At 43.3% G+C, this 25,372-nt stretch overlaps 1 protein-coding gene across 1 annotated transcript in view; it reads right to left on the bottom strand.

The window, feature by feature from the left end:
* PRR5 (proline rich 5) overlaps positions 1 to 17,177 on the bottom strand; it is a 67,913-nt gene extending 50,736 nt beyond the window's left edge. Inside the window, exons 1-2 of the mRNA XM_032222144.1 lie at positions 17,074 to 17,177; positions 2,138 to 2,251 (exon numbers count right to left, since the gene is read on the bottom strand). Of these exons, the coding sequence (XP_032078035.1) occupies positions 2,138 to 2,251; positions 17,074 to 17,135 (176 nt within the window). The 5' untranslated portion in view covers positions 17,136 to 17,177. The remainder of the gene's footprint in view (positions 1 to 2,137; positions 2,252 to 17,073) is intronic.
* Between the last annotated feature and the right edge of the window lie 8,195 nt (positions 17,178 to 25,372).

Here is a 25,372-nt window from a genome sequence, read left to right as displayed (position 1 = left end):
TGATTTTCAGAGATTTCTTTCAATCTGGCTATATGAGAATTTTAAGTTCTCTGTAGATGCTCTCAGCAATGCTTAATGCAGCAAAGAAACTTGCCTAGGTTTTTAAAACAAACACTACAGATAATCAACAAGATATGACAGGTGCCTTAATGAATGTTCAAAGTTACGACAGACAACCCATAATTATATATAAACCTGTTTCAAAATTACAATGTTGCAGTGCCCTTGTGGTCACTTGCCCTTATGACCAACCAAAGACATGGACATGGGAGGGTGCCCCATAGACATCAAATAAATGCTTCAAAGAGCTACTCCGTTAGGGCCCCGGCCTTTAGCCTTACTTCATTTAGCCACATTTCATAGAATACTTCAACAACAAAGGACAGGTAAAGGTAAAGGTTCCCCTCGCACATCTGTGCTAGTTGTTCCTGACTCTAGGGGGCAGTGCTCATCTCCATTTCAAAGCCAAAGAGCCAGCACTGTCCGAAGACGTCTCAGTGATCATGTGGCCAGCATAACTAAACGCTGAAGGTGCATGGAACGTTGTTACCTTCCCACCAAAGGTGGTTCCTATTTTTCTATGTGCTGTCGAACTGCTAGGTTGGCAGAAGCTGGGACAAGTAACAGAAGCTCACTCCGTTATGCAGCACTAGGATTCGAACCCCCAAACTGCTGACCTTTCTGAACGACAAGCTCAGCGCCTTAGCCACTGGGCCACCGCGTCCCTACAACAAAGCATGGCCTGTTTCAAAAATCCCAATTTTCAAACCACATGCTACACCCAGATTAATCAAATCCAAGTATGACTTGGTGAAACGTACAAATCAGGTAATATTGAAAAGAAAAAGAACAACAAACCATTAAAATGTCAACTGTTTCAATATTTATTTATGATACAAGACCAAACCAAGTAAAAGGGCCAGCATGCAGTGCACTAACTATGCAAAGAAATTTTAAACTTGTGAGAAAATCCTAAAGCCATGAGCAACTAACAATTCACAGCACGAAGGGAAGAACCAGACAATTCCTAATAGCTATTGATAAGAATTCTGCAACCTTCTTTGGCTTCTCTAACTCTCATTAGAATTATTAAAAATTGGAAGTATTAAACTTGATCCCGATTGGGTATACAACGGACATTCTTAATAGTACATGCAAGGCAGATTCTACCTCCGATTCAGAAATAATAAAAAGAAGTCAAAAAATAAGTGTTAATTAAACTAGACAGAGAAAGGATAATAAGATAAGAAAGAGACAAAGCAGGTTTCGATGTCTGGGAAATAACCAAGGGTATCTGTTGTTTGTGTATCAAAATAAGATTAATGGTCAGGTTCTGCCCCTTTTCAACATGTGCCACGTCCAATCCATATGAAAAAGAGCCAAGGCTTTGGCTGCACAGCCATGCTATTTTCTTCAATGTTTTGACCTCCCACCCCATAGATGTTCCTGGCAATAAGCAAGTCTTAATTACAGCATGAGGAAAGAAAAGCAGTGTTTGTGTGTGTGTGTGGGGGGGGGGGGGGAACGCAACTTTCCATAAAATTTCTTTCCAGCTACTACTTTTGCTTTCCAGCTACTGGCATACTTAATAGTTGCTGTGCAACACTTTGATCTGCTCTCCAAAAAGCGCTTGGAAGTGTGAGGGTCAGCCGAACAAAGCATCTGCCTGCAACTCCTTAATGCCAACATGCCTCTTCTCGCAACAACAAAGCAATTCTGGAAAAAGTGTCACAGGCAGATACTGCTTCTGTGTTTCAAAACACTTTGGAGAGATCGTAAATGTTGAATTTGTTCACCCTGGCAGTATTTATTACAGATGATGGCCAAGAGTCCTGCAATGTTCCTCATTCCAAAATGCAAAATTATTTTCTTATTCTTCAAATTATTTTCTTCCAGCCAGCCAAAGACCAATGGAATGCAAAAAGGAGTAGATATCCTGGCAAGCATTTTTTAAAACCATCCCAAACCTTCCCCCCCCCCCAAGGGAAAACTCGGCTGAAGCTTTGGGGGGGAAAAGGGGGAATCAATCAACCAGAAGCAAAAGCACACGAAGTTGGGTGGCAATTAGTTTCTCGAGAGGGTGGGAAAATTCCTGGGGAGGGGAGGGGAAAGGGTGAAGAGGAAGGCCAAGCCCTACCTGTTCCAGGTGGCATTGGAGCAGGCCCGCTGGTGCTGAGTCCCCCGCTCGTCCAAGGCAGCTGTCTCTCTCTTGCCCAGATCGCTGAGGCTGGGCGAACTCATGAACTTCAACCTGCGAAGAGTCCTCATGGTCAATGTGGTATTGTGGCCGATGGCTAGAGAAACCCCATCCTCTTTTACCACACACAGACACACACGCAGCTGAGCCGAAAGGGTGGGGTGGGGGGCAAGTTCTCCGTCTGCTGATCAAAAGCGAAACTTAAAAAAGAAAAAAAAAAGGAAAACCAACAGGAAAGAAAAAACAAAACGAAGAAAAGAGAACCAGTCTCTAGAGAACAGTCCTCGGCCAGCAAGAAGACAAATCCTTTAATCAGAGCAATTCTGACATTCCACAACCCGCTTAATCTCGTAGCGATGGGTTGGTGCTGCTTTCTTCTTCTTTCTGGCCCTTTTTGCCCCAGCCAAGGAATCACCACGTTTCTCTCTCCTGGCCCTCAACAGATGGAGATTCATTCAGCCCAAATGTTCCACCTGCCATAGTAAACATTTCTTTCACTGAATGCACAGATGGCTCCTCCTCCTCCTCCTCTTTGTAACAAGAGACGGAGCTGCTCAGGGCGGTGGGGGGGGGGGGAAGAAGAGCTACCCACAAAATATGACGTATGGAAATTTCACGGCAAAGTTTCACAACCGCTGAAACTTTGCCACATTACAACACAGACTCTTTTCCACTGGGGCAAAGAATAACTCAGCTGCAGGATGCCTGAGCTGAAAAGGGCGAACAAGCCTCATCTGAGCTCACCTGTTTAAAGAGACAACCTCATTTTTTTTGCAAAAGCTATTCAGAAGATGTCCTACGGCCCACGGCCCCCGAGGCTCACATTCCTCCAGGCTTCCTAAATTGGGATGCAGATTTACAACAAGGGTCATAGATCTAAATATGGGAAGGGACAGGCTTGCAAGCCGGAGTCCTTAAATCATCTGACTTGGAACTCCAGGCATTTTGTAGGTATTCACTTCCTTTGTTACGCAAAGCTGGAAATAAAGGATGCAGCAGGAATTCCAGTTTCTGAAACTTTCCGATTTCATGTAAACAGGAAGGCAGAGGACCAAGAAACATACAGGGCTTATTCTATAATGTTTCTACAGAATGGACATAAAGTTGTTAACCAGCAGTATTATTGAATATGAGCACTGATTTGATAAGGCACCACAAGGAAGTAACAGGACCAAACAAAATGTGCACACCCAAAAAGAACAGTCAACATGCATATATATATATATATATATATATATATATATATATATATATATATATATATATATATATATATATATATATATATATATATATATATATATATATATATATATATATATTCGAACCTGGGCTGTATTGCATATATATATATATATATGCAATACAGCCCAGGTTCGAATCCCAGGAAGGGTATGGCTAGCTAATGAGAGCTAAAATAGCTTGAAATAGATCTATACTAGTCTCCCTTTATTTATTTATCAGCACAAATACAATACAACACACACACACACACATTTATTTATTTATTTATTTATTTAAAGTCACATTTAAAGTCACTCTGATAACGGATCAGAGCCTGCGGCTTAATGTCTAAGCCGTCTGCCTAATATGTAATATAGCCCAGGTTTGAATCCCAGTAAGGGCATGGCTAGCTGATGAGAGCTAAATAGCTTGAAATAGATCTATATAGTCTCCCTTTATTTATTTATCAGCACAAATAAACACACACACACACACACACACATATAGTCTCCCTTTATTTATTTATCAGCACAAATAACACACACACACACATACACACACACACACACACATGTGCATCCTTAACCTGGTTCTCTGCAGGACATAACAGCCTGTCCACTTTCCAGAAAATCTTAAAGATATTCCATGTCTTTTCTAGCTCCAGGTACTACCATTAGTTCAGTGCAGGAGGACTGAATTCCTTCAGAAATTATTGCTTTGTTCGGTGGGAGGATCAGCAGACAAACATCTTTTGTGGGCCCGCATGTTAGTCAGAGAGGGCAGCCCGTTGTTGGGGACACGAGTCACAATCCTGCCAACTAGCCTAATGGTATTTGCTGCATTAAATGGCTGGGAATTGCCCCTTTGCCCTCTTTGTTTCTTTTTACATCATCTGAGCTGTGTCTTTTAGGTTGGAAAGGCTGTCCAATAACAGAAGAGGCTCCTTCGGGAAGCAGAATAGGGGAGAGGCCAGAGAGCCATTATCAAAACTGCTGTGGTTATAGACCCTTGATGGTGAACCGATGGCACATGTGCCACAGGTGGCATGCAGAGCTCTCTCAGCTCCCAGCTCAGATCCATCGTGCATGCACACGCGCCTCCTGACGGCCAGCTGAATTTTGGGTCTCTGCCATGCATGCGTGGGGGGCGGAGCGCATGCTTTGGGGGGCAGAGGGGAGCACATGCTTGCACAGGGGGCTGGGGGGAGTGCAGGGTGTATGTGCCCCCCGCCACAGCCACTTTTTGGTCTCAGGAGGCTTCAGGAAGGCCTGCTAGGCCCCAAATGCTGTGTGGTGGATGTGTGCGGCATGCCCTCCCGCCACAGCCACTTTTCAGGCTCAGGAGGCTTCAGGAAGGCCTGCTAGGCCCCAAATGGTGTGTGTGTGTGTGTGTGTGTGGCATGCCCCTCCCGCCACGGCCACGTTTTGGTCTCAGGAGGCTTCAGGAAGGCCTGGTACGCCCAAAATGGTGTGTGGTGGATGTATGCGGCATGCCCCTTCTGCCACAGCCACGTTTTGGTCTCAGGAGGCTTCAGGAAGGCCTGCTAGGCCCAAAATGGGGTGCAGGGGAGTCGTGCATGCATGTGGGGGGGGGGCAGGGGGAGTGTATGGGGTCACACATGCAGGGGTGGGGGGGTTGTTGTGTGTGTACTGCATTCTAAGTGTGGGCATCTGCACGCGTGCTACACACAAGGACAAAGAGGTTAGCTATCACTGTTATAGACTATTGTAGACTAGATGATCTCAGGCAGGCCTTTGGCCAGGGAAAGTGAAGCCCCTTTTGCTTTGTTTCTACCCAGTTAGTTATTTTCACCATCTTTTTTTAACTTGTACTTAATATATTAAATATTTTAATTGTATTATAAGTATATGATGGGATGTAGTTTTGTCTTTTTTTAGTTGTTTTGAGCCACCTAGAATCATTGGGAACCAGATGGCATATCAAACAAACAATAAATCTCAGAGGTTCCTTCTAACTGTTACATTTCATGAGTTTATGAGAAGCTTGTTTCAGAGAAATGGCAAAGAAGCACCATCTTATTGGTCAACCAAAATCTCCCAGAGCAGGGGTCAGCAACCTTAAGCACTCAAAGAGCCACAAAGGTCCTAACCGGAAGCCCCCCCCCCCCCAATTCATTCTGGAGCCAACCGGAAGTCCAGTTCTCCCACTATAGAGACTCCTCTTAGCACGGCATCCTTTTTCCTCTACCTGTCCTAACTGAAAGCCCTATCAATTGTGGAGCTGACTGGTGACAAGGAGCCGCAGCAGAGGGATGAAAGAGCCACATGCGGCTCGAGAGCCGCAGTTTGCTGACCCTTGTTCTAAGGCAACTCCTTCTCCTCCGCTATCAAAACTTTCCAAATGCCTTATATTAAAACAGTCATATCACTCTCCTCCTACCCAAACCAGGAAATTCTCTTTGATGCTATCCTTCATTTTGACCCATTGATGCAGTAAATGATTGGATAATCTAATTTGCCCAAAGGAAAAAAAGCAAAGCGGTGAGATACAGTAAGCCGATCTGAGCATGATGTTTAGTGATTGGGTGGACAAACACTTATCCTAGCATACAATCTGAAGATTTCCTGGTCTCCTATCACCAGCTTGCCTTTTCAAAACCATCTACCACATGGAGAAGGGATGGAGAACCAGATGGAGAAGACCCAGTTATGGGTCATTCTAGAGCATAATTAAAGGGAATTGTTTCACATTTGCATTGGTTATTTCCTTCCTGGAATTTCCAAGGAGTTTCTCCGTTTATTCTATGTCCCTTGTTGTTATGGTTCACTGGCGGCCTGTGGAGATGGCAGCAGAGTTGGACAGTGAGGAGGTTGGGGAGGAACATGGGCTAGTCCTGGAGTCTGGGGAAGGCTCGGACAAGGACTCTGTGTCGGAGGGAGAGAGGGGGCCGGGGCCATCTGGGAGTTATGTGCTGCCTCCGGAGCCTCCAGAGTTGGACATAAGTGAGGCAGAGGAACAGGGGGAGCCTGTTTCTAGTGCGTGCATGCACAGAGCTGCCAGAAGGCAAGAACAGTTAAGGCAAAAGGGACGACTCCGGAGTAAGGCTTGGAGGTGATTGGCTCCTCCCATAGGACATAAAGGAGGAGCAAAAGCACGTGAGCCTTTGCAGGAAGCAACTTTGTTCGTTCTGGTCGGTTTAAATTCTGAAGCTCAGTTTTGACTCTTTGCTACATGTGGCCTTGAAAGCTAATTGACAATTAGGTCTTTGGCAGTGTTTCAAGGGAGATAAAGGTGGGTGCTTATCAGCCGTATCCCGAAAGACTTTGGCAGACTACTGTCGGACTCTTTATAAACTATTTGTGACTCTTTACCGGTTGTGAATGAACATAATTCACAACCTTTGAAATAAAAAGAGGGTTTTGGGGACTAAGCGTGTGCTTTTTACTGTATCAGGAAGCCTAGGTCAGAACACTTGTCTGCTCAAAGAGGGTTTTTTTTAAACAAAGTTTTTTTAAAAAAATTGTTACATATTTTAACTTCTTTTATAAACAAAATGTTGTCCGTGTTTCCCCCCCCCTTTACATCTTCTATTATGCATAGTTCATTTTACATCATATTTTCCTTTTACATTTCAGTCATCTTATTTTCATTCCACATTCTCCTGCTTAATTTTAATTTCTTAAATTTCTTATATTCTTAAATACGTAGTATATAATATAATATATAAACAATATCATTATTTGCCTCTCCAAATTAATCACATTTAACATATCATTTCCATGTGTAATTTTGTTTTACATATATCTTCAAATGTAATTTTATATAGTAAACATTTCACTCAATTAGTTATCCACAAGTAATAATATTAATCTATTACCCTCACATCGTATTGAATATATCCTGTTGGCTATTTTTACCAAATTTCATTCTATTCTACTAGTAAATCCTTTCTTTCCTCCTTTCAACCATTTTTTCTTAGTCTCTCAGGAACTTCACTTCTCTTATATTCTCTTCTCTCCACCCATTTACCTAGTTTTTTTCTTTTTCTTGAAATTTCTATATTTTTTTCTTTCCAATCTTTTTTCTCCTTTTTAATTTTATTGTTTTGGTAACTTTCCCTAGGTTTTTCCCAGTCTTTCCCCATTATTCCCACCTTTACTGTTTAACTTTCCCTTTTTTGAGGCCACTTCCCCCTTGTCTCCTTTTGGTAAATAACTGTAAATCCCAGTACAACATCTAAGTATTTTTCTTTTTCAATCTCTTTCTCTTCTATAGTATCTTCTTGTTCTTCATTCAGTCCCTTTTCTTTCTCCTTTTCTTTCTCCTTTTCTTCTTCTCCTTGTTCTAGGTGTTCCCTCTGAGATTCCACTGTTTTTTTCCCCATTTAGCATTTCACGTACATCTTTTAACATATCAATTAAATCATTATACACCCCAAATTCCATATTGCCTGCTTAATCAATTTAACAAATTGTTTAAACTTTTTCTATCATATCACATTTACTTAAACTTAAGGTTCTTTTTTCTTCTCTTATTTCCAATTTCTAAAGTCCAATTCCACTTTTATTTGCTTTTCCTCTTCCACCAAAACAGCAAGTCCAATCTACAACACTGTTGCAAAAACAAATCCTCCTTTTTATTTCACACAGCTTCAAAGTATCCTTCTCTTGCAAGAGTCAAGGTTAGGTTAGGGCTCTATCTTCCTCCCTTAGTTTCTATTAGGTCTTGTACTATCCTCTTCTCCTCAGTAGGTTTCTCCCTCTCGGTCGTAAGCAATGTGTTCTAGCTGTCAAAAGCTGTCAAAGTCTGTATTTATTCCACAAAAAATAGAAAAAGATAGCAAAAGAAAAGAAAACAATCCCCTCCCTCCCCAAGTTCTTTTATTATTTTTAATGTTTCCAAGTCCAAATTTGGGAATAAAAGTCTTCTAGGGCTTTCTGTTTTAATCTCCACCCTTTTTGTTTTCTGTTAAATCTGCCAAGTAGCCACTAATTTCCACTCTGGGTCTCTTTCTAATCCAAATTTAAAGTTTCTTGAGTTGATCACTCTTCCAACACTTTGTTCCAACACCTCTCCTCGTCAAATAGCTTGGTCCGGTTGCCCCCACTTTAGAGCAGCCATTAACATGGCCACTGCCGGTTCCTCTTTGGTTGTCAAGATGCTTCTTCTTTTTCACCTGTTTCTCCAAATCAGTTCTGAGCTGAAGGGCCCTGGCAGCGGGTGTCCAGTTGGGTTTTCACGGAGCCCATCAGAGCTCCACTATTTCCCAGGCATTCCTGTTGTGGTATTTCTGGCGAATTCCTCTGCTCAAAGAGTTTGTTGAAGACACATCCAACCACTGAAAATTCCTTTCAGAAAATGTTCTTCTCTACATTCAATACGGAGATTCAACATCCATCCATCCATCCATCCATCCATCCATCCATCCATCCATCCATCCATCTATCTATATCACAACGAATACTTTCTCATTTCAAGTCCAGCAAGTCAGACTTTCCTCCAGAAATGACTCAGTATCTTATTTCAAGTTCAATTTTGCATATTTAAAAAGGGCAGAGATCATTGTGGTGACAATATTAAACTTGGACGAAAGAACAGGTCATACTCTTTCTCTTTGTCAGGGTTCCAAGTAACAACTCCAATGAAAAAAAGACTCAGAGGCTTGAAGTTCCTCAAAGTTTAATTTTATTAGAGATGTCATATTGGCACATCTGGGAAAACCTGAATCTGAAAGGCTCCAGGTTTTTTCCCACCCCAATGAAAGTCCAAGACCCTGCCCAGCACCCACATTCCCATCACCTGGTCTGATCAGTCACCATCCCAATCTGAGATGCCTTTTAGTCACGCCCTTCCTGGTACAGGGCAAGATGTCCTTGACACTCTGAGAAAGGAATGTTATTTTGACTATGTATCTCCCACACTCCATATAATCCCCCCTCCCATTTTCCCACAGCAGAAAACGTGGCAGGCCTGAAGGCCCAATGCAAAAGATGCTTCCAGGCCTGACATTCTTGGCTTTCTGTCTTTTGCTGGTTCTTGGCAAGAGGATAACAAAAGGTTCCGTATCTTAAGGCCAAAGGTGACATATAATTGCAACAATAAAGAAATGCCTGATAATAAAGTTAGATTCCTTTATAGACTAAGGACCTTGAGCCCTAACAAAATTACTATTAAAGGTAAAGGTTCCCCTTGCACATATGTGCTAGTCGTCCCTGGCTCTAGGGGGCAGTGCTCATCTCCATTTCAAAGCTGAAGAGCCAGTGCTGTCCAAAGACATCTCCATGGTCATGTAGCCAGCATGACTAAATGCTGAAGGCGCATGGAACAAGGTTACCTTTCCACCAAAGGTGGTTCCTATTTTCCTACTTTCATTTTTACATGCTTTCGAACTGCTAGGTTGGCAGAAGCTGGGACAAGTAACGGGAGCTCATGCAGCACTAGGGATTCGAACAGCCCAACTGTTGACCTTTCTGATCGACAAGCTCAGTGTCTTAGCCACTGAGCCACCGGATCCCCTTACCAAAAATTACTATTAAGAAAATGTAAATGGAAGAAAACACAAAATAATAAGAATGACATAAAAATGGTCTGTTATCGTTGCAAAATGGATTAATTGGTAATGAATAAGTCTAAATCCTACCCTTCAAATTTCTTATCTTATCAAAGATTTGAATATATTTTTTTGTTGTCTATCTAATTTTAAAGAGCCTACTAGCCAGGATTCTTGTGCTTAACCAAAGTCACAACTAAGTTCTTGAAAAAAAAGCAAGCAGAAATGTTCAATAGTTGCTGGGAAAGGAACCTAACTGATATCTGCTGTAGTTATTAAATGCAGCAACGATAGAGTTGCACAATCAGATTGAAACAAGATTTACTCTATTTTTTTAGAATCAAATCTGGATGAACAAGAAAGCACAAGGACAAATTAGCCATCTAGTGGGGGACAGCAAACATTTTAGGGAAGAAGCATGTCCATTGTTTTTAGCTTCTACAATGAGATCTGCAGGAAGAGAAAGGATTGATATTTTTGAGTGTTCTTCCTCACTTTAAAAAAATAAATAGAGGCATTAATGCCCTGGATGTGTCGGCATCTATATAACTGTCTGGTTTGGTTCTGCAACCCAACCAGACAGACACAGACTTCAGAGGATAATTAGAACTGCAGAAAAAACAATGGCTACCAACGTGCCTTCCATTGAGGACCTGTACACTGCACGAGTCAAAAAGAGGGCTGTGAAAAAATTTACATCCTGGACATAAATTGTTTCAACTCCTACCCTCAAAACGACGCTATAGGGCACTGCACACCAGAACTAGACACAAGAACAGTTTTTTCCCAAATGCCATCCCTCTGCTAAACAAATAATTCCCTCAACACTGTCAAACTATTCACTAAGGCTGCATTACTATTAATCTTCTCATCGTTCCTATCACCCATCTCCTCCCATGTATGACTGTATGACTGTAACTTCATTGCTTGCATCCTTACGATTTATATTGATTGTTTCCTGGTATGATTTGATTGCTTATTTCTACCCTATGACTATTATTAAGTGTTGTACCTTATGATCCGTGACAAATGTATCTTTTATGCATACTGAGGGCATCTGCACCAAAGACAAATTCCTTGTGTGTCACACTTGGCCAATAAAGAATCCAATCCAATCCAATCCAATCCTATTCCTATTACTATTCTGATTTCTGCCTAAAATCACATCGAGTATTTTTGCATCCTGAAATCCTAGATCAGAAGGAATTTTGAAGGTCATCTAGTCCAATCCCCTGTGGGACATAAATCCTCAGATCGTATTTCATCTTGGCTTGAAAGGGCTGGCGATATGAACTTGAATGGCTGAAATGTTGCGTGAATGGAGATTGCCCAATCTTGCGTGAACAAATTTTAGGCTCCCGATCTGGCAGATTTTTGCTGAGGTCATTTTGACCTACTATCATACAGTCTTCTAAACAATCTAATCCTGTTTAGGAGGATGCTGGATCAATGAGACATTTCTCATGGCCGTGTTCTTATCTCGGCCAAGACACCAAGGCTGCCTTCTTTCTGTCATTAAAAGTTCTGTAAAACTCAAAGCTCTCTGGATTTTTCCACAGTTGTCCTTAATTTTAATTCAATTTTAATTCGAACACTTTTAAATGTTGTAAAGTGCAGCAGATCCTCCAGGCCAAGACTCTGGAGAGCTGCTAAGTGAAGATCCAATGGTAGTAGCTTTGGAGTAAATGTCTTTGGCCCATATCTAATCCATCTTCCTGAATCACAGATGACTTCTTATTCCAGTTCAGCCTCATATGAAGACCACAAGCTCAGAATATGGAGGAGCTCCTGTCTATCTTAAGCTGTCCTTTGATGTCATTTAAGCTTCTTTCCTCTGATTCTGACTTATTCTTGGTGCTGACTCTCTCCCACAATATTCCCATGGCTTCCAAAGGGAATATGAGCAGCTTATTTCTCTCTTGAAGAGCATTCGGAGACTTCAGCTTGTCCAGAATGCAGCCGCGCGAGCGATCGTGGGTGCACCTCGGTTCACCCACGTAACACCTATCTTCCGTGAGCTGCACTGGCTGCCTATTGGTCTTCGGATACGCTTCAAGGCGCTAGTCGTCACTTATAAAGCCCTTCATGGTATTGGACCTGGGTACTTGAGAGACCGCCTGCTGCCAATTACCTCCAATAGACCGATCAGATCCCACAGATTAGGCCTCCTCCGAATTCCATCCGCTGGCCAATGCCGACTGGCGACTACCCGGAGGAGAGCCTTCTCTGTGGCTGCTCCGACCCTCTGGAACGAACTCCCCGTGGAGATTCGAACCCTCACCACCCTCCAGGCATTCCGCAAAGCCCTTAAAACCTGGCTGTTCCGACAGGCCTGGGGCTAAAGAGCTTTTGCCCCCCCCCCTCGAATGGTATGGTTGTTGTGTGCTTTTAAATTGTGTATTGTTCTGTTCGTCTTTTTTATCCCTTATCTGTACCCCCTTCCCTGACTTGGATTGTGAGCCGCCCTGAGTCCCCTTCGGGGAAAAGGGCGGCATATAAATGCAATAAATTCAATTCAATTCAATTCTCTATCACAGTTGGTGCTCTGGACTTCTTCTGGTTTGCTTTTATAAAGAATAAAAAGCAAGGTATTTCTACACAGGTCATGATTTACTTCAGGTCACTGATAATGATTTAGCAAAAGCAGAGACATCATCCTGCCAACAAAAGTGTGTATAGTCAAGGCTATGGTTTTCCCAGTCGCAATGTATGGCTGTGAAAGCTGGACCATAGGAAAGGCTGAGCGCCAAAAAATGGAGGCCTTTGAACTCTGGTGCTGGAGAAGACTCCTGCGAGTCCCTTGGACTGCAAGGTGATCAAACCAGTCTTTAGAAGGCCAGATCCTGAAGATGAGACTCAAATACTTTGACCATCTAATGAGAAGGAACGACTGAAGAAGAGCCTAATGCTGGGAAAGATTAAGGGCAAAAGAAGAAGGGGACGACAGAGAATGAGGTGGCTGGATGGAATCACCAAAGCAGTTGCCGTGAGCTTAAATGGACTCCAGAGGATGGTAGAGGACAGGAAGGTCCATGGGGTTGCGATGGGTTGGACACTTCGCAACTAACAAGAATAAAGCAGGATGCCCTGTGGTTTCTACTTGGATGGGCAACCATCAGGAATTCTAGGTCTGAAAATTAGACTGAGAAGTTAATGGAACTATCAGGAAGGAAGGCAAGAGCAATTTGCTTCTATACGGTTGCCAGGAAAACAGTACAGATGCGCACATCAAGTCAACAAAACTGTATTTCTCAACCTTGGCATCTTTAAGATGTGTGGACTTCAAATCCCAGAATCCCCAAACTAGCATGCTGAGCAGAATTATACTGTCTTTCAGTTAACTTTTCCAACACAGTGTCTTTCCCTTAATTTCCTTTTTTTAAAAACAAAAATAATAAATACCAATGCATCAAAGCCAAGCTCAAATTTTAAATGGAATTTGGGTATATTATTATGCATGTTGATGATTGCAAACATGAACAGTGAAAATACTGATTGTTTGAAAAAAGGCTTGAAATTTTTTCATAGGAAAAATCAGCATTGGTTTTTAACGATTCTTCATAGGTATTTTTAGAACCTTTTTTGGAAACCCAACAGCAATGCTGAATTGTGCAGTACATATAGGCAAAACCTACTCACTTAAGAACTGGGTAGGTTTGCAATTATTTATTTGTATGACCTGAGTAGGACATACAATTAACACTCAGTCCGAACTGAGCATTCCATGTATTGAATGGTGTTATGCATGTATACATATAACAACTTTTTAAAAAATAATTCTATTTATTTTTCTTAATTATGAGAAGCCTGGGTATACATTTATAGACATAGTGCTGAGACAAGGTAAGTTTTGCTTTAATTGTACATGATCAAAAAATTTTGTGCATGCATGGAAGAGGTGATTGTGTATAGTTACAGTGCAAAGCCATGAATCCTGCAGAGACTAAGACAGGGATCAGCAACCCGTGGCTCTGGAGCCACATGTGGCTCTTTTATCCCTCTGCTGCGGCTCCCTGTCGCCAGTTGGCACCACAATTTTGAGAGGAGCTTCCTGTTAGGGGGGCAAGCACGGTGCTCCAGGAGCAAAGGACAGGTTTTCCGTTTGGCTCCACAATTGATAGGGCTTTTGGTTAGGACAGGTTAAGGGAAAAGGACACCAGGCTAGGAGGAGACTCTATGGTGGAGGAACTGGACTTCCGGAATTCAACGGGGGGCTTCTGGTTGGGACCTTTGTGGTTCTTTTGAGTGTTTACGGTTGCCACCCCTGGACTAGGAGCTCAAAAATTGAAAAAGAGCACGAGGAACAGGCACAGGAACAGGCCTAAATTCATGAAAATGTATCCACCATCTTGAAAATTTTGATCACCTTACCCCGAGGGATGCCACTGATGGCATGGCACATGATGGTGCTGTGCTGTAGATATTTATTAATATTTATTTCCAAAGATCCTGCTTAGCTTACCATACAAGCAAAGTCTACTTGCTACAGAACTCTGCTATAAACTTATAGCGATACCCAATGTCATATTTACACAAGTTGAGACACCTACCTAAATATTTGGCCATTCATTTCACCTCTAGGACTTCAGCCATAATATGCAAGATATGCAAAAGGATGACTAGCACCAATTAAATGGAGAGAAAATCCTTCACATACCTACTTGGAAACCTAAAGCAAATATTACTCTAATGTAGCAATAGCACTTAGACTTATATACTGCTTCACAGTGCTCTACAGTCCTCTCTATACAGTTTACAGAGTCAGCATATTGCCTCCAACAATTTGGGTCCTCATTTTATCCACCTCAGAAGGATGGAAGGTTGAGTCAACGTTGAGCTTAGTGAGATTTGAACTGCCAAATTTCAGGCAGTCAGCAGAAGTAGCTTGCAATACTGCACGCTAACCACTACACCATTGTGGCTCAGTGTAATGTCATGTAATGCCTGGTTATGTCTCTAGTTTTAACTAAAATGCAGGAAGATTGGCAGACCTCCCCTGTCAAAATCTACCATCACCATTAGAGGGCAGCAAAGGTCAACCTGTGATGAGTAAGTTGTTACTGCCCTCTGGTGTTCACTTGTGGTTTTATGGCTCAGATCTGATGCCTGACAACAGCTTCCTTGAATAACAAAGCAAAACAAAGACTTGCAAATCAGTTTGAAAAGGACATTCCCTTCCTGAACCATCCTATTCCTTTTCCTTCCAAAACCCATATAATTTGTTACCTAAACTCAGTCTGCTGAGTATTACTCTAGGTCATTAGTAACACCAATAGTAATCAGATTTCCATCTTAACCCCTTGTTGAAAAGGACTCCCTCTACTAGCTGGTAGCCAAAGATACCATCACAAGCCACCAAGAAAAAGGGTTATCTGAAAAATACATATCACGCATATCCGAATTGTCATATTTTCAGTTTGGGGATATAGTGATTTAGTACATGTTCTTAACATGCTAAATACTTTATCACCATATGACTCTGTGTGTGTGTGTGTGTGTGTGTGAGAGAGAGAGAGAGAGAGAGAGAGAGAGAGGGAGGGAGGGAGGGAGGGAGGGAGGGAGGGAGAGAGAGAGAGAGAGAGAGAGAGAGAGAGGAAGGGAGAGGAAGGGAGGGCGAGCAAAGATATGCTCGTACATCTTCCTTAAAAACATGGAAGGAAAAACATAGGATTATTTCCCTCACATCCTTGTCTCCTACAGGAGAAAAGAGCTCAGGTCATGGATGTCAAACTCGATTTCATCTGGGACACATCAGGGTTACATTTTACCTCGGGGTGTGTGTGTGTGTGTCAGGGTGGCGGCCAGAGTGGGCGTGGTTAGGGTGGGCGTGTGGGCCCCAAGCTCCATTTTTGACCTGGACAGCCTCTTGCAGCCCTCTGCCAGCAAAAATGGAACTCGGGGAGGGGAGGGCGCATAGCCCTCCCGAGTTATGTTTTTGCTAATAGAGGCACCGTGGGCCAGTTCTTCGCTGTTTCCAGGGCAGCATTGCGGGCCAGATCTAAGCAATCCGCAGGCCGGATCTGGCCCACGGGCCTAGAGTTTGACACCCCTGGCACAAATGATGCAAATAGAAATTATTGTTCCAATAATCATAATTTCATGGCAGAAGGAAGGAGGCCAATTTCTTCACACATACAAACCCCCAAGACGTCCGCAAAGAATGGTCACATTCTGGCCACACCAATGCTATATGTAACTATAGAAACCAAAACATGGCATTAAAAAAAGAAATCCTATGTTTGTCAAATCAATGTGAAATCGTGCATTTGCTTCAAGCAAACAGTCTATCTCCGAGATTATAACATATTTCTTATCCATAAGAACTATCTTCTGCCAGGAGCTGCTTTCAGTCAAAACGGAAGAATTGGGGGGGAAAAAGGGAAGGTTACAGTTAGTACAGGTAGTCCTCAACTTAAAACAATTCATTTAGTGACCATTCGAAGTTACAGGTTACAGAAAAATTGATTTATGACCAATTTTTACGTACAACCGTTGCGGCATGCCCATGGCCATGTGACTTACATTCGGATGCTTGACAAATGATTCATATTTACGACGGTTGCAGTGCCCCGGTGTGTGTGTGTGTGTGTGTGTGTGTGTCTGTCACGCGGTCCTCTTTTGCGACCTTCTGACAAGCAGAGTCGATGGGGAAGCCAGACTCGCTTAACAACCCTGTTACTAAACTAACAGCTGCAGTGGTTCACTTAACAAATGCGGCGAGAAAGTTCGTAAATTGGGGCAAAATTCAATTAGCAAATTTTTCATTTAACCACAGGCATTTTGGGTTCAGCTGTCATCGTAAGTTTGAAGATTATTTGTAGCACCTGAAAGTTCATTTTTTGAAGGATACAACAGGGCCGGGCATCCACCCCTTGAATGAACGCAGCACGCACATGCGTACTTACTGCCTGCGATGCTCTGAGATGCCTGCGCGACGCTCCAGCTGCTCGGCGGAGTGTTGCGCAGGTGCCGTATGCTCTGTGTGCATGCGCAGAAGCCCTGAACAGCTCAAATAGCGGTAAGGAGCGTGGGTGGGCCTTCGGGAGCACCATACCGGAATGGTACCTGTACCTGTACATATCGGGGCGTACCGGGTGTAACCCACCACTGAGGTACATCCAAACACTGACAAGGAACATACCTGCTGAGGGTTGCAGTAGAAGTGGAGTAGAAGTGAGCAAAATAACTTGGTTTTTCTCTCATGTGCCTGTTCTCTTTCCTTTTCTGTGGGTCAGAAACGGAGGATTCTGGCACTTGATGAAAACTGCACAAGTGATGTTGGAAAAAGAGCCCTGCAGATTAAAAAAAAAAATTACATAAAACTATGAAATCTCCTTTCAGCTGATTCTTGATTCAAAGGCTAGCCCAACCCGACTTAGCTTCTGAGACTAGAGAAATCACTTAGGGGCAGTTCACACAAAATAACAGTTTGTATTTGCACTGACACACAATTTTTAGAGCCCCAGCATTAACCACAGCATAATTAACGAAACAGAATTCAATTCTCTCCAGGCAGTGGTGGGATTCAAATAATTTAACATCTGGTTCTCTGCTCTAATGACCAGCTGAGTGGGTGTGACCAGGGGCGTGTGACAGGCAGCACTAGGCCTCCTGCACCCCAAGCAAAAATGGGCCGCAGGGCGGGTGTAAAATCTCCATTCCCTCCCCACTCCAGGGGAAGAATACTGTAAAATCTCCATTCTCTCCCCACTCCAGGGGAAGGATACTGTAAAATCTCCATTCCCTCCCCACTCCAGGGGAAGGATACTGTAAAATCTCCATTCCCTCCCCACTCCAGGGGAAGGATACTGTAAAATCTCCATTCCCAGCCCACTCCAGGGGAAGGATACTGTAAAATCTCCATTCCCAGCCCACTCCAGGGGAAGAATACTGTAAAATCTCCATTCCCAGCCCACTCTAGGGGAAAGATACTTTAAACTCTCCATTCCCTCCCCACTCCAGGGGAAGGATATTGTAAAATCTCCATTCCCTCCCCACTCTGGGACCAGCCAAAGATGGCCTTTGCTGGTTCTCCAAACTACTCAAAATTTCCACTACTGGTTCTCCAGAAACTGTTTGAACCTGCTGGATTTTACCCCTGGTCTACAGTAAACATTGGCTGTTCTGGAAAACTAAAACTAAACAAATGCATATATCAGTGATGGTGAACCTTTTCGGCCCCAAGTGCCCAAACCTTAAAGCTCATTGGAGCACTGGAAACATTAAGACCAGTTGGTTGGTATGGTGCAGGCATGCCTGTTTTTAGGCTGTTTTCAGGTCATTTTCCAGTGCTCCAGTGCCTGCAAAGAACAGCTGGCCAGCGTGCATGTGCAACCCGGAAACCAGAAGAGCAGCTGGCAACGGCGCATGTGCCCACAGAGAGGGCTCTGCGTGCCACCTCTGCCACACGTGCCATAGGTTCGCCATCACGAGTATATATTAAAGGGGTTTAATACCGTATTTTTCGGAGTATAAGACGCACTGGAGTATAAGACGCACCAAGGTTTTGAAGAGGCAAATTTTTTTAAAAAGGTTTTGCACTCTGCAAACCTCCCCAAAATGATCTGTTTTTCATGAAAATGCCCCCCCCTTTAAAAAGGGCATGAATAGCCCTTAGGAGATTGGTAGAATGTTCTGGGGGGGGGAACGACGAGGAGCAGAAAATGGCCCATTTTTTGCAAAAATTGGCCCCTTTTTTGTCAAATAAAAAGGGCATTAGGAAGCTTATAGAGTGCTCCGGGGGGCTGGGGAGGGGGCAAAATTGAGCAAAAAATGGCCCACACTTTGCTCATTTCTGCCCTTCCCAGCCCCCAGGTGCTCTCTGAAAGCCTCCATAAGGCTATGCACGGCCATTTTGGTGAAGGGGGTGGAGTTTCGAGAGGTCAAAATGCTGTATTCAGTTTATAAGACGCACCCAGATTTTCAGCCTCTTTTTTGGGGGAAAAGGGTGCGTCTTATACTCCGAAAAATACAGTATATCAATCACTGACTAGACTGGAAGGAAATGCAATGGCTTTTCCTCAGAGCCTGATCGCCAGGCTTGGTGATGCTTAACCTTCGGAGATCACCAAAGGACAGAAATGGCATTATGGAAATATTTTCTACAGATTCATTTCTCTTTCCTATCTGGCACCTTCTCCGAGCAAGGGATATTGACTTTGATTTCCCAGGGCTTCTTCTCAAGTCTATAATTAACTGAACAGTTGCTTGGGTCTATTTGGAAGCAAAAGGCCCTATCATCTTTCTCCCCGCCAGGTTCTACGATCCTTGGGATTCAAGGCGTGCAAAAGAGTCAATGAAATTCTTCCTCTGATCTTTGTGCATTAACAGCGACAACTGGGCTCAAACAGAACAGATGGAGGTTTTCAGCACACAGCTCTTTTGAGGGTGGAAGGCTGCTAGATTTGAAACCTGCGCAGGTTGGTCCATTATGGGTGGCTAGCAATAGCAATGGCACTTAGACTTACGTACTGCTTCATAAAAAGGGACGCGGTGGCTCAGTGGCTAAGAGGTTGAGCTTGTCGATCAGAAAGTTCAGCAATTTGGCGGTTCGAGTCCCTAGCGCTGTTTAAGCGCGTGAGCTCCCGTTACTTGTCCCAGCTTCTGCCAACCTAGCAGTTTGAAAGCACGTACAAAATGCAAGTAGAAAAATAGGAACCACCTTTGGTGGGAAGGTAACAGCATTCCGTGCGCCTTCGGCATTTAGTCATGCTGGCCACGTGACCACGGAGACATCTTCGGAAAGTGCTGGCTCTTCAGCTTTGAAACAGAGTTGAGCATGGCCCCCTAGAGTCGGGAACAACTAGCACATATGTGCAAGGCGAACCTTTACCTTACCGCTTCACAGTGCTTTACAGCCCTAAGTGGTTTACAGAATCAGCATATTGCCAACAACATCCTGTGTCTTCATTTTATCCACCTCAGAAGGATGGGAGGCTGTGTCAACCTCGAGCTGCTCAGAATCGAACTCCTGGAGTAACCAGTGAGTTAGCCCTGCAGTATTGCATCCTAACCACTGCGTCACAATGGCTCTTTTTAGTTAACTGAAAAGTCAGAAAAACATTCAGGAGAAAAACAGTCGTTCATCCTGAATTATAGGGTGGCCCTTTGGGGAAGAGAGTCACCAATAATACATCGCATTCAATATGACCCAAATCAGAGCAAACACATACTAGAACACCTGTTCTGACCCTCTCAACCCCCCCCCCCAGCCTGTGAATAAACCAGAACACAGGCATGGTTATTTGTCACTATTTAATTAATGAGATAACAAATCCTTTGACTGCGGGCCCAGGCAACTCACGTTCAAGATAATAGCTTGGCAGCAACCCAGAAAGTGCAAATGAAGCAATGCAGATAATCCACATGACACGGCTAGAATACAGATTTCTTCAATCCTAGTTCGAACGGTTGTTTCCTGCAAATGTCCCCTCCCAACGCCTCACTTATAAACCCTCTTGGGAGGGGCCAATCCAAAGCCTCCCGTGCTTAATTATCTTTTATGAGACTGCCTACGGAGTTGCGTCTTCCGTTTCTCAGCCCTTCTCAACCTAGCATCAGGGACAAACTCCCTTTGATCTTCCCCACTGCTCCATGCCTCAGGCCCCTCCTGGTGGCCAACCAGCCTCTCTGGCCCCAGCTCTGAGTCTGAACCCTGCACAGGATCCTCCACATCTTCCATGGCAGACTCATATGGTTCCTCGCTATCCGAGTCCATCAGCAGCTCAACCGGATCCTGCTGGGCCACAACAGACACCTATGTCTACTAAGAAATGGTACTTCTCAAAGTACCTGAGGGCAAGACAAGAAGTAAGGGATGGAAGCTTAACAAAGCAAAATCCAACCTAGAAGTTAAGGAGAAATATCCTGTCAGTGAGAACAATCAACCTGTGGGATGGCTTGCCTTCATAAGTTGTAGGTGGTCAATTACTGGAGATTTTAAAGAAAAGATTGGATAGCCATCTGTCCAGAATGGTATGGGGTCTCCTTCTTGAGCAGGGGATTGGACTAGATGACCTCCAAGGTCCTTTCCAGCTCTACTACTCTTTCTATTCTGTAATCATACAATAAAAGGTGAATATATGGAAGAACAGTTTGGTGAGAAATGTACACTGCTATTATTTTTCCCTTTTGGTTTTTTTAGGTATACAATTAAAAATATAATTGAAGAAGATAAACCGGCTCTGAATCCAATGCTGGCTGATGGCTTTGCACTTTATTTTCCCTTGAAAATAATTTTCTGTTATTTCCCTTTATTGATATACCCATCAATATCTCAGGGGCTGCCACAAAGAAGGGGGAGTCAAGCTATTCTCCAAAGCACCTGAGTGTAAGAAGCAATGGGTGGAAACTAATCGAAGAGAAGCAACTTAGAACTAAGGAGAAATTTCCTGACAGTTGGAACGATTAATCAGTGGAATAATTTGCCTCCAGAAGTTGTGAATGCTCCAACACTGGAAGTTTTAAAGAAGATGTTGGATAACCATTTGTATGAAGTGGTGTAGGCTTTCCTGTCCAAGCAGGGGGTTGGATTAGAAGACCTCCAAGGTCCCTTCCAACTCTGTTATTTTATCTGTGTGTGTGCGTGTGCGTGTGGTGTGAGAGAGAAAGGAGAGGGAGGGAGGGAGGGAGGGAGATTGACAAATAAATAAAATCTCAGATGGGGCTATTTGAATGAACACCCAAAACTAAAACTTCAGACAGAATTCCTCAGAGGATGCTATTTCCAGCCTCAAGGAATAAAGTATATTCTGTCTCAAAGTGTAATTTAAAAAATACAAATGAATGGGTGTCATTTTTTTTCCTTCCAGAGAACCCAAGATATTATTTGGGGTTTTGGGGTGTGGGGGCACTTCCGTTTTTCATTGTTAGTGGATTATCCTGGTGCGTCTGAAGAGGGCGCTCCTTCCCCACACCATGAAACCTTTCAGCTGCTTTGCTGCTCATCTTGACAGCAATTCCATTTGGGCTGGAGGGCCTTTCTGTGTGGGAAGACTGGTTGTGAGTCACACAACTGTGTGCCACAAAGGGAGTCTGAACTGAAGAAGGGAGCGAGGCAAAGGGAACAATGGGAAGATGGAGTGGAAACTAAAGATAAACCAGAGCAGCTGCCTGCAAAATAAAGAGCTTTCAAGATGATCTCAGAAAGACAATGAAAAAAAAAGTATATCTCTATGTTAAGCATTGCTTCAAAGCAAGAGGGGAAAAAAAGTTGATTGGGAACAAACTGGACTTCATCTCATGAAGAGACTTGCAATCTTTGGCATTAAAGTTTCATGTCTTTAATATACAAAGAAGAGAGTACAGCATTTTAAACCATTGCTACTTCATTCCCTCTAATTATTTAATTCATACGTTAATGCAGAAACTGATGATAATGATAAGAAGAATTGAAGAATCAATAATAGACAATAATTGATAATTCTTTGCAAGACTTCTCAAATGTGTTGTCAGGATTTTATTTTTGCATAGAGTTTGTGTTGTAATATATTTTTATGTGAGCTGCCAAAAATGGTTCCACCACAAAACCGCGTTCGACTAAAGGGCGCTCAACAAAACCGCGTAGCTGACGTCATCACAGCGCGACAACAGCACGGAGAAAAAAGCACGCTGTAAACGCTAAACCTAAAATTAACCCCTAAACCTAACCCTAACCCCCCTAAACCTAATCCTAAACATAACCCTAAACCTAACCCTTAACTTAACCCTAAACCTAACCCTTAACCTAATGCTAAACCTAATCCTAACCCTTAACCTAACCCTAACCCTAACCCTAAACCTAACCCTAAACCTAACCCTAAACCTAACCCTTACCTTAACTTGAATCAGCTTGCTTTAAAAGCGCTATTTAAAGCGCCCTTCTTTCTCCGCGCTCGCTGTTGTCGCCTTGTTGATGACGTCAGCAACGCGGTTTCATCGGGCGCGCTTTAGTCGAGCGCGGTTTTGTCGTGCCACGGCCAAAAATCACCTTCGATTGTGGCATCCTATAAATATATAGGATATTGTTCTCTGCTTTAATAGATTTCTTCAGGACATACATACATCTATTACATTGGGGCTTCAGACCTGCCACATTTTCTGCTGTGGGAAAACGGGAGGGGGGATTATACGGAGTATGGAAGATATATAGTAATAATAACATTCCTTTCTCAGAGAGTCAAGGACATCTTGCCCTGCACCTGGAGGGGTATGACTGGGAGGCATCTCCAGTTGGGACGATGCCTGATTGGGCCATGTGACAGACATGTGGGTACTGGGCAGGGGTTTGGACTTTCATTTGGGTGAGGAAAACCTGGAAGCTTTCAGATTTGGGTTTTCCCAGATGTGCCAATATGACATCTCTAATAAAATGGAACTTTGAGGAACTTCAAGCCTCTGAGTCTTTTTTCATTCGGGGTGTTACTTGGAACCCTGACACTGTAGTAACAGCAGAGTAAAATAAAAGATTTGCAATATTGTCATATTTACTGAATACATATATATGTATACTGTTAAAAGAAGGACGTAGGTAAAGCTATTAATATGAAAGATGTTTATTAGAATGCAATTATTAATACCATCAATATTAAATGAAGCTTGCTCGGACGCTGAAATACACCATGCAAACTAAGCGGACAGTGTGGAAAGGAGAAAGGGAGAGGAAAGGAGGAAGACAGGGGATAGGAGAGAGGGAAACAGAAGGGAGAGAAGAGGAGGAGAGAGAGGAGGAGTGGAAAGAGGAGGGAGGAGAAGGAGAGAGGAAGGGGAAGTAGAGAAGAGAGGGATGGTAGACGGAAGAAAGGAAGTAGGGAGGAGGAGAGAGGCAGAGGAGATAGGGCAGAGGTGAAATAGGGTATAATATGGAAAGCAGAAGAACAATCTGTGAATCTGGCTTCCCCACTGACTTTGTCATAAGGTCCCCAAAAGTTGTCAAGCGACTCTGGGCTCAGTGGTCATGTGACTGGGTGGGTGTGGTCAACTCAATGTCACTCATGTCGATGGGTGCTTCGCCTTAGCTGTTACAATTTAATAAGGTTTAACCAGAGAGGCAGTTTCTGCAAGCAGGTCAATAAAGATTAGGCTAGAAACACCACCAGACTGTTTCCTTCCTGCCGTCCTTTCAGGATTAGCCTTGTAAAGTGGGGAAAAAACCAAAAGGAGATTTCCTCAAACAACCATTCTCCGAACTGCTTAGAAAGTTAACAACCGGTTCTCCCGGATAGGTGCGAACTGGCTGAATCCTACCAGTGCACCTAGCCATCTTAACCAAGAACTGTAGAAGCTGCTAGAATGTAAGAAAGAACAGAGCTTACACCCAGTGGGAAAAAAATGAGTGAGGCTTATCTTTGCACAGAATCTCTGAACCTTTAGAAACATGATTCTTGTATTTTGCCAACTTCAGCTGAAGGGTAAATGTTACCAGTCACTTTCATAATGTATTTAGAGAACACAGGAAATTTGCAAAATGTGCAGCCACAAATGTCTGCTGTCTTAATAGAGACTTTTCTATTAGAAAATACCAATTTCCAAGTCTGCAAAAGCAGAAGGACAGAGACCAGGAACAGGAACAGTCCCCAAGTGAGTGTATATCTAAATCTTGAAATTTGTTAGGCGCTATACGTGCAGCAGGGACAAAATATATCATGTGCTTGCCATTAGCCTTCGATTGGTATAGTAAGGTAAAGGTTCCCCCCAATCGCCGCACATGCATGCTAATCGTTTCTGGCTCTAGGGGGTGGTGCTCATCTCCATTTCTAAGCCGAAGAGCCAGCGCTGTCCGAAGACATCTCCGTGGTCATGTGGCCAGCATGACTCAACACCGAAGGCACACAGAGCAGTTACCTTCCCACCAAAGGGGGTCCCTTTTTTTCTACTTGCATTTTTACTTGCTTTCGAACTGCTAGGTTGGCAAAAGCTGGGACAAGTAACGGGAGCTCACTCTGTTATGCGGCGCTAGGGATTAGAACCGCTGAACTGCGACCTTCTGAACGACAAGTTCAGCGTCTTAGCCACTGAGCCACCGCGTCCCTCATTTGATTGGTATAACAAGTTTCCTTATTATAACTTGTTGCGTTTAATCGATCGGCATAATAGGTTACAATTAAACCCAGCAAGTTGATGAAACTTTTACCCACACATTGCTCTAAATTAGTGGTTTTCAACCTTGGCCACTTTAAAGATTTGTGAATTTCCACTTCCAGAATTCCAAATCAAAGAGATTATATCATAGATATATCATAGTTGATTTCTTCCCTTGTTAAGGATGCCCACAGGGTGTAGGTTAACAAAGCAAAGATAGTAGCCACGGGTGTCATCAAAGCTTGCTATTTTTTTGTGTATGTGTTGCACAAGACAGGCAGAGCTCCTGTGAGCAAAATAAATTCTTGGATGCGTGGGAGCGTGCTAGCAGAATAGAAACATAGAAGGAATGAGTGCTAACTGGCACATAAAAAGGCCGACAT

The sequence above is a fragment of the Thamnophis elegans genome, chromosome 7, assembly GCF_009769535.1.
Source record: "Thamnophis elegans isolate rThaEle1 chromosome 7, rThaEle1.pri, whole genome shotgun sequence".
Classification (NCBI taxonomy): domain Eukaryota; kingdom Metazoa; phylum Chordata; class Lepidosauria; order Squamata; family Colubridae; genus Thamnophis; species Thamnophis elegans.
Note: the sequence above shows the minus strand (reverse complement) of the source record. Positions and strands in the feature narration are given on the sequence as shown.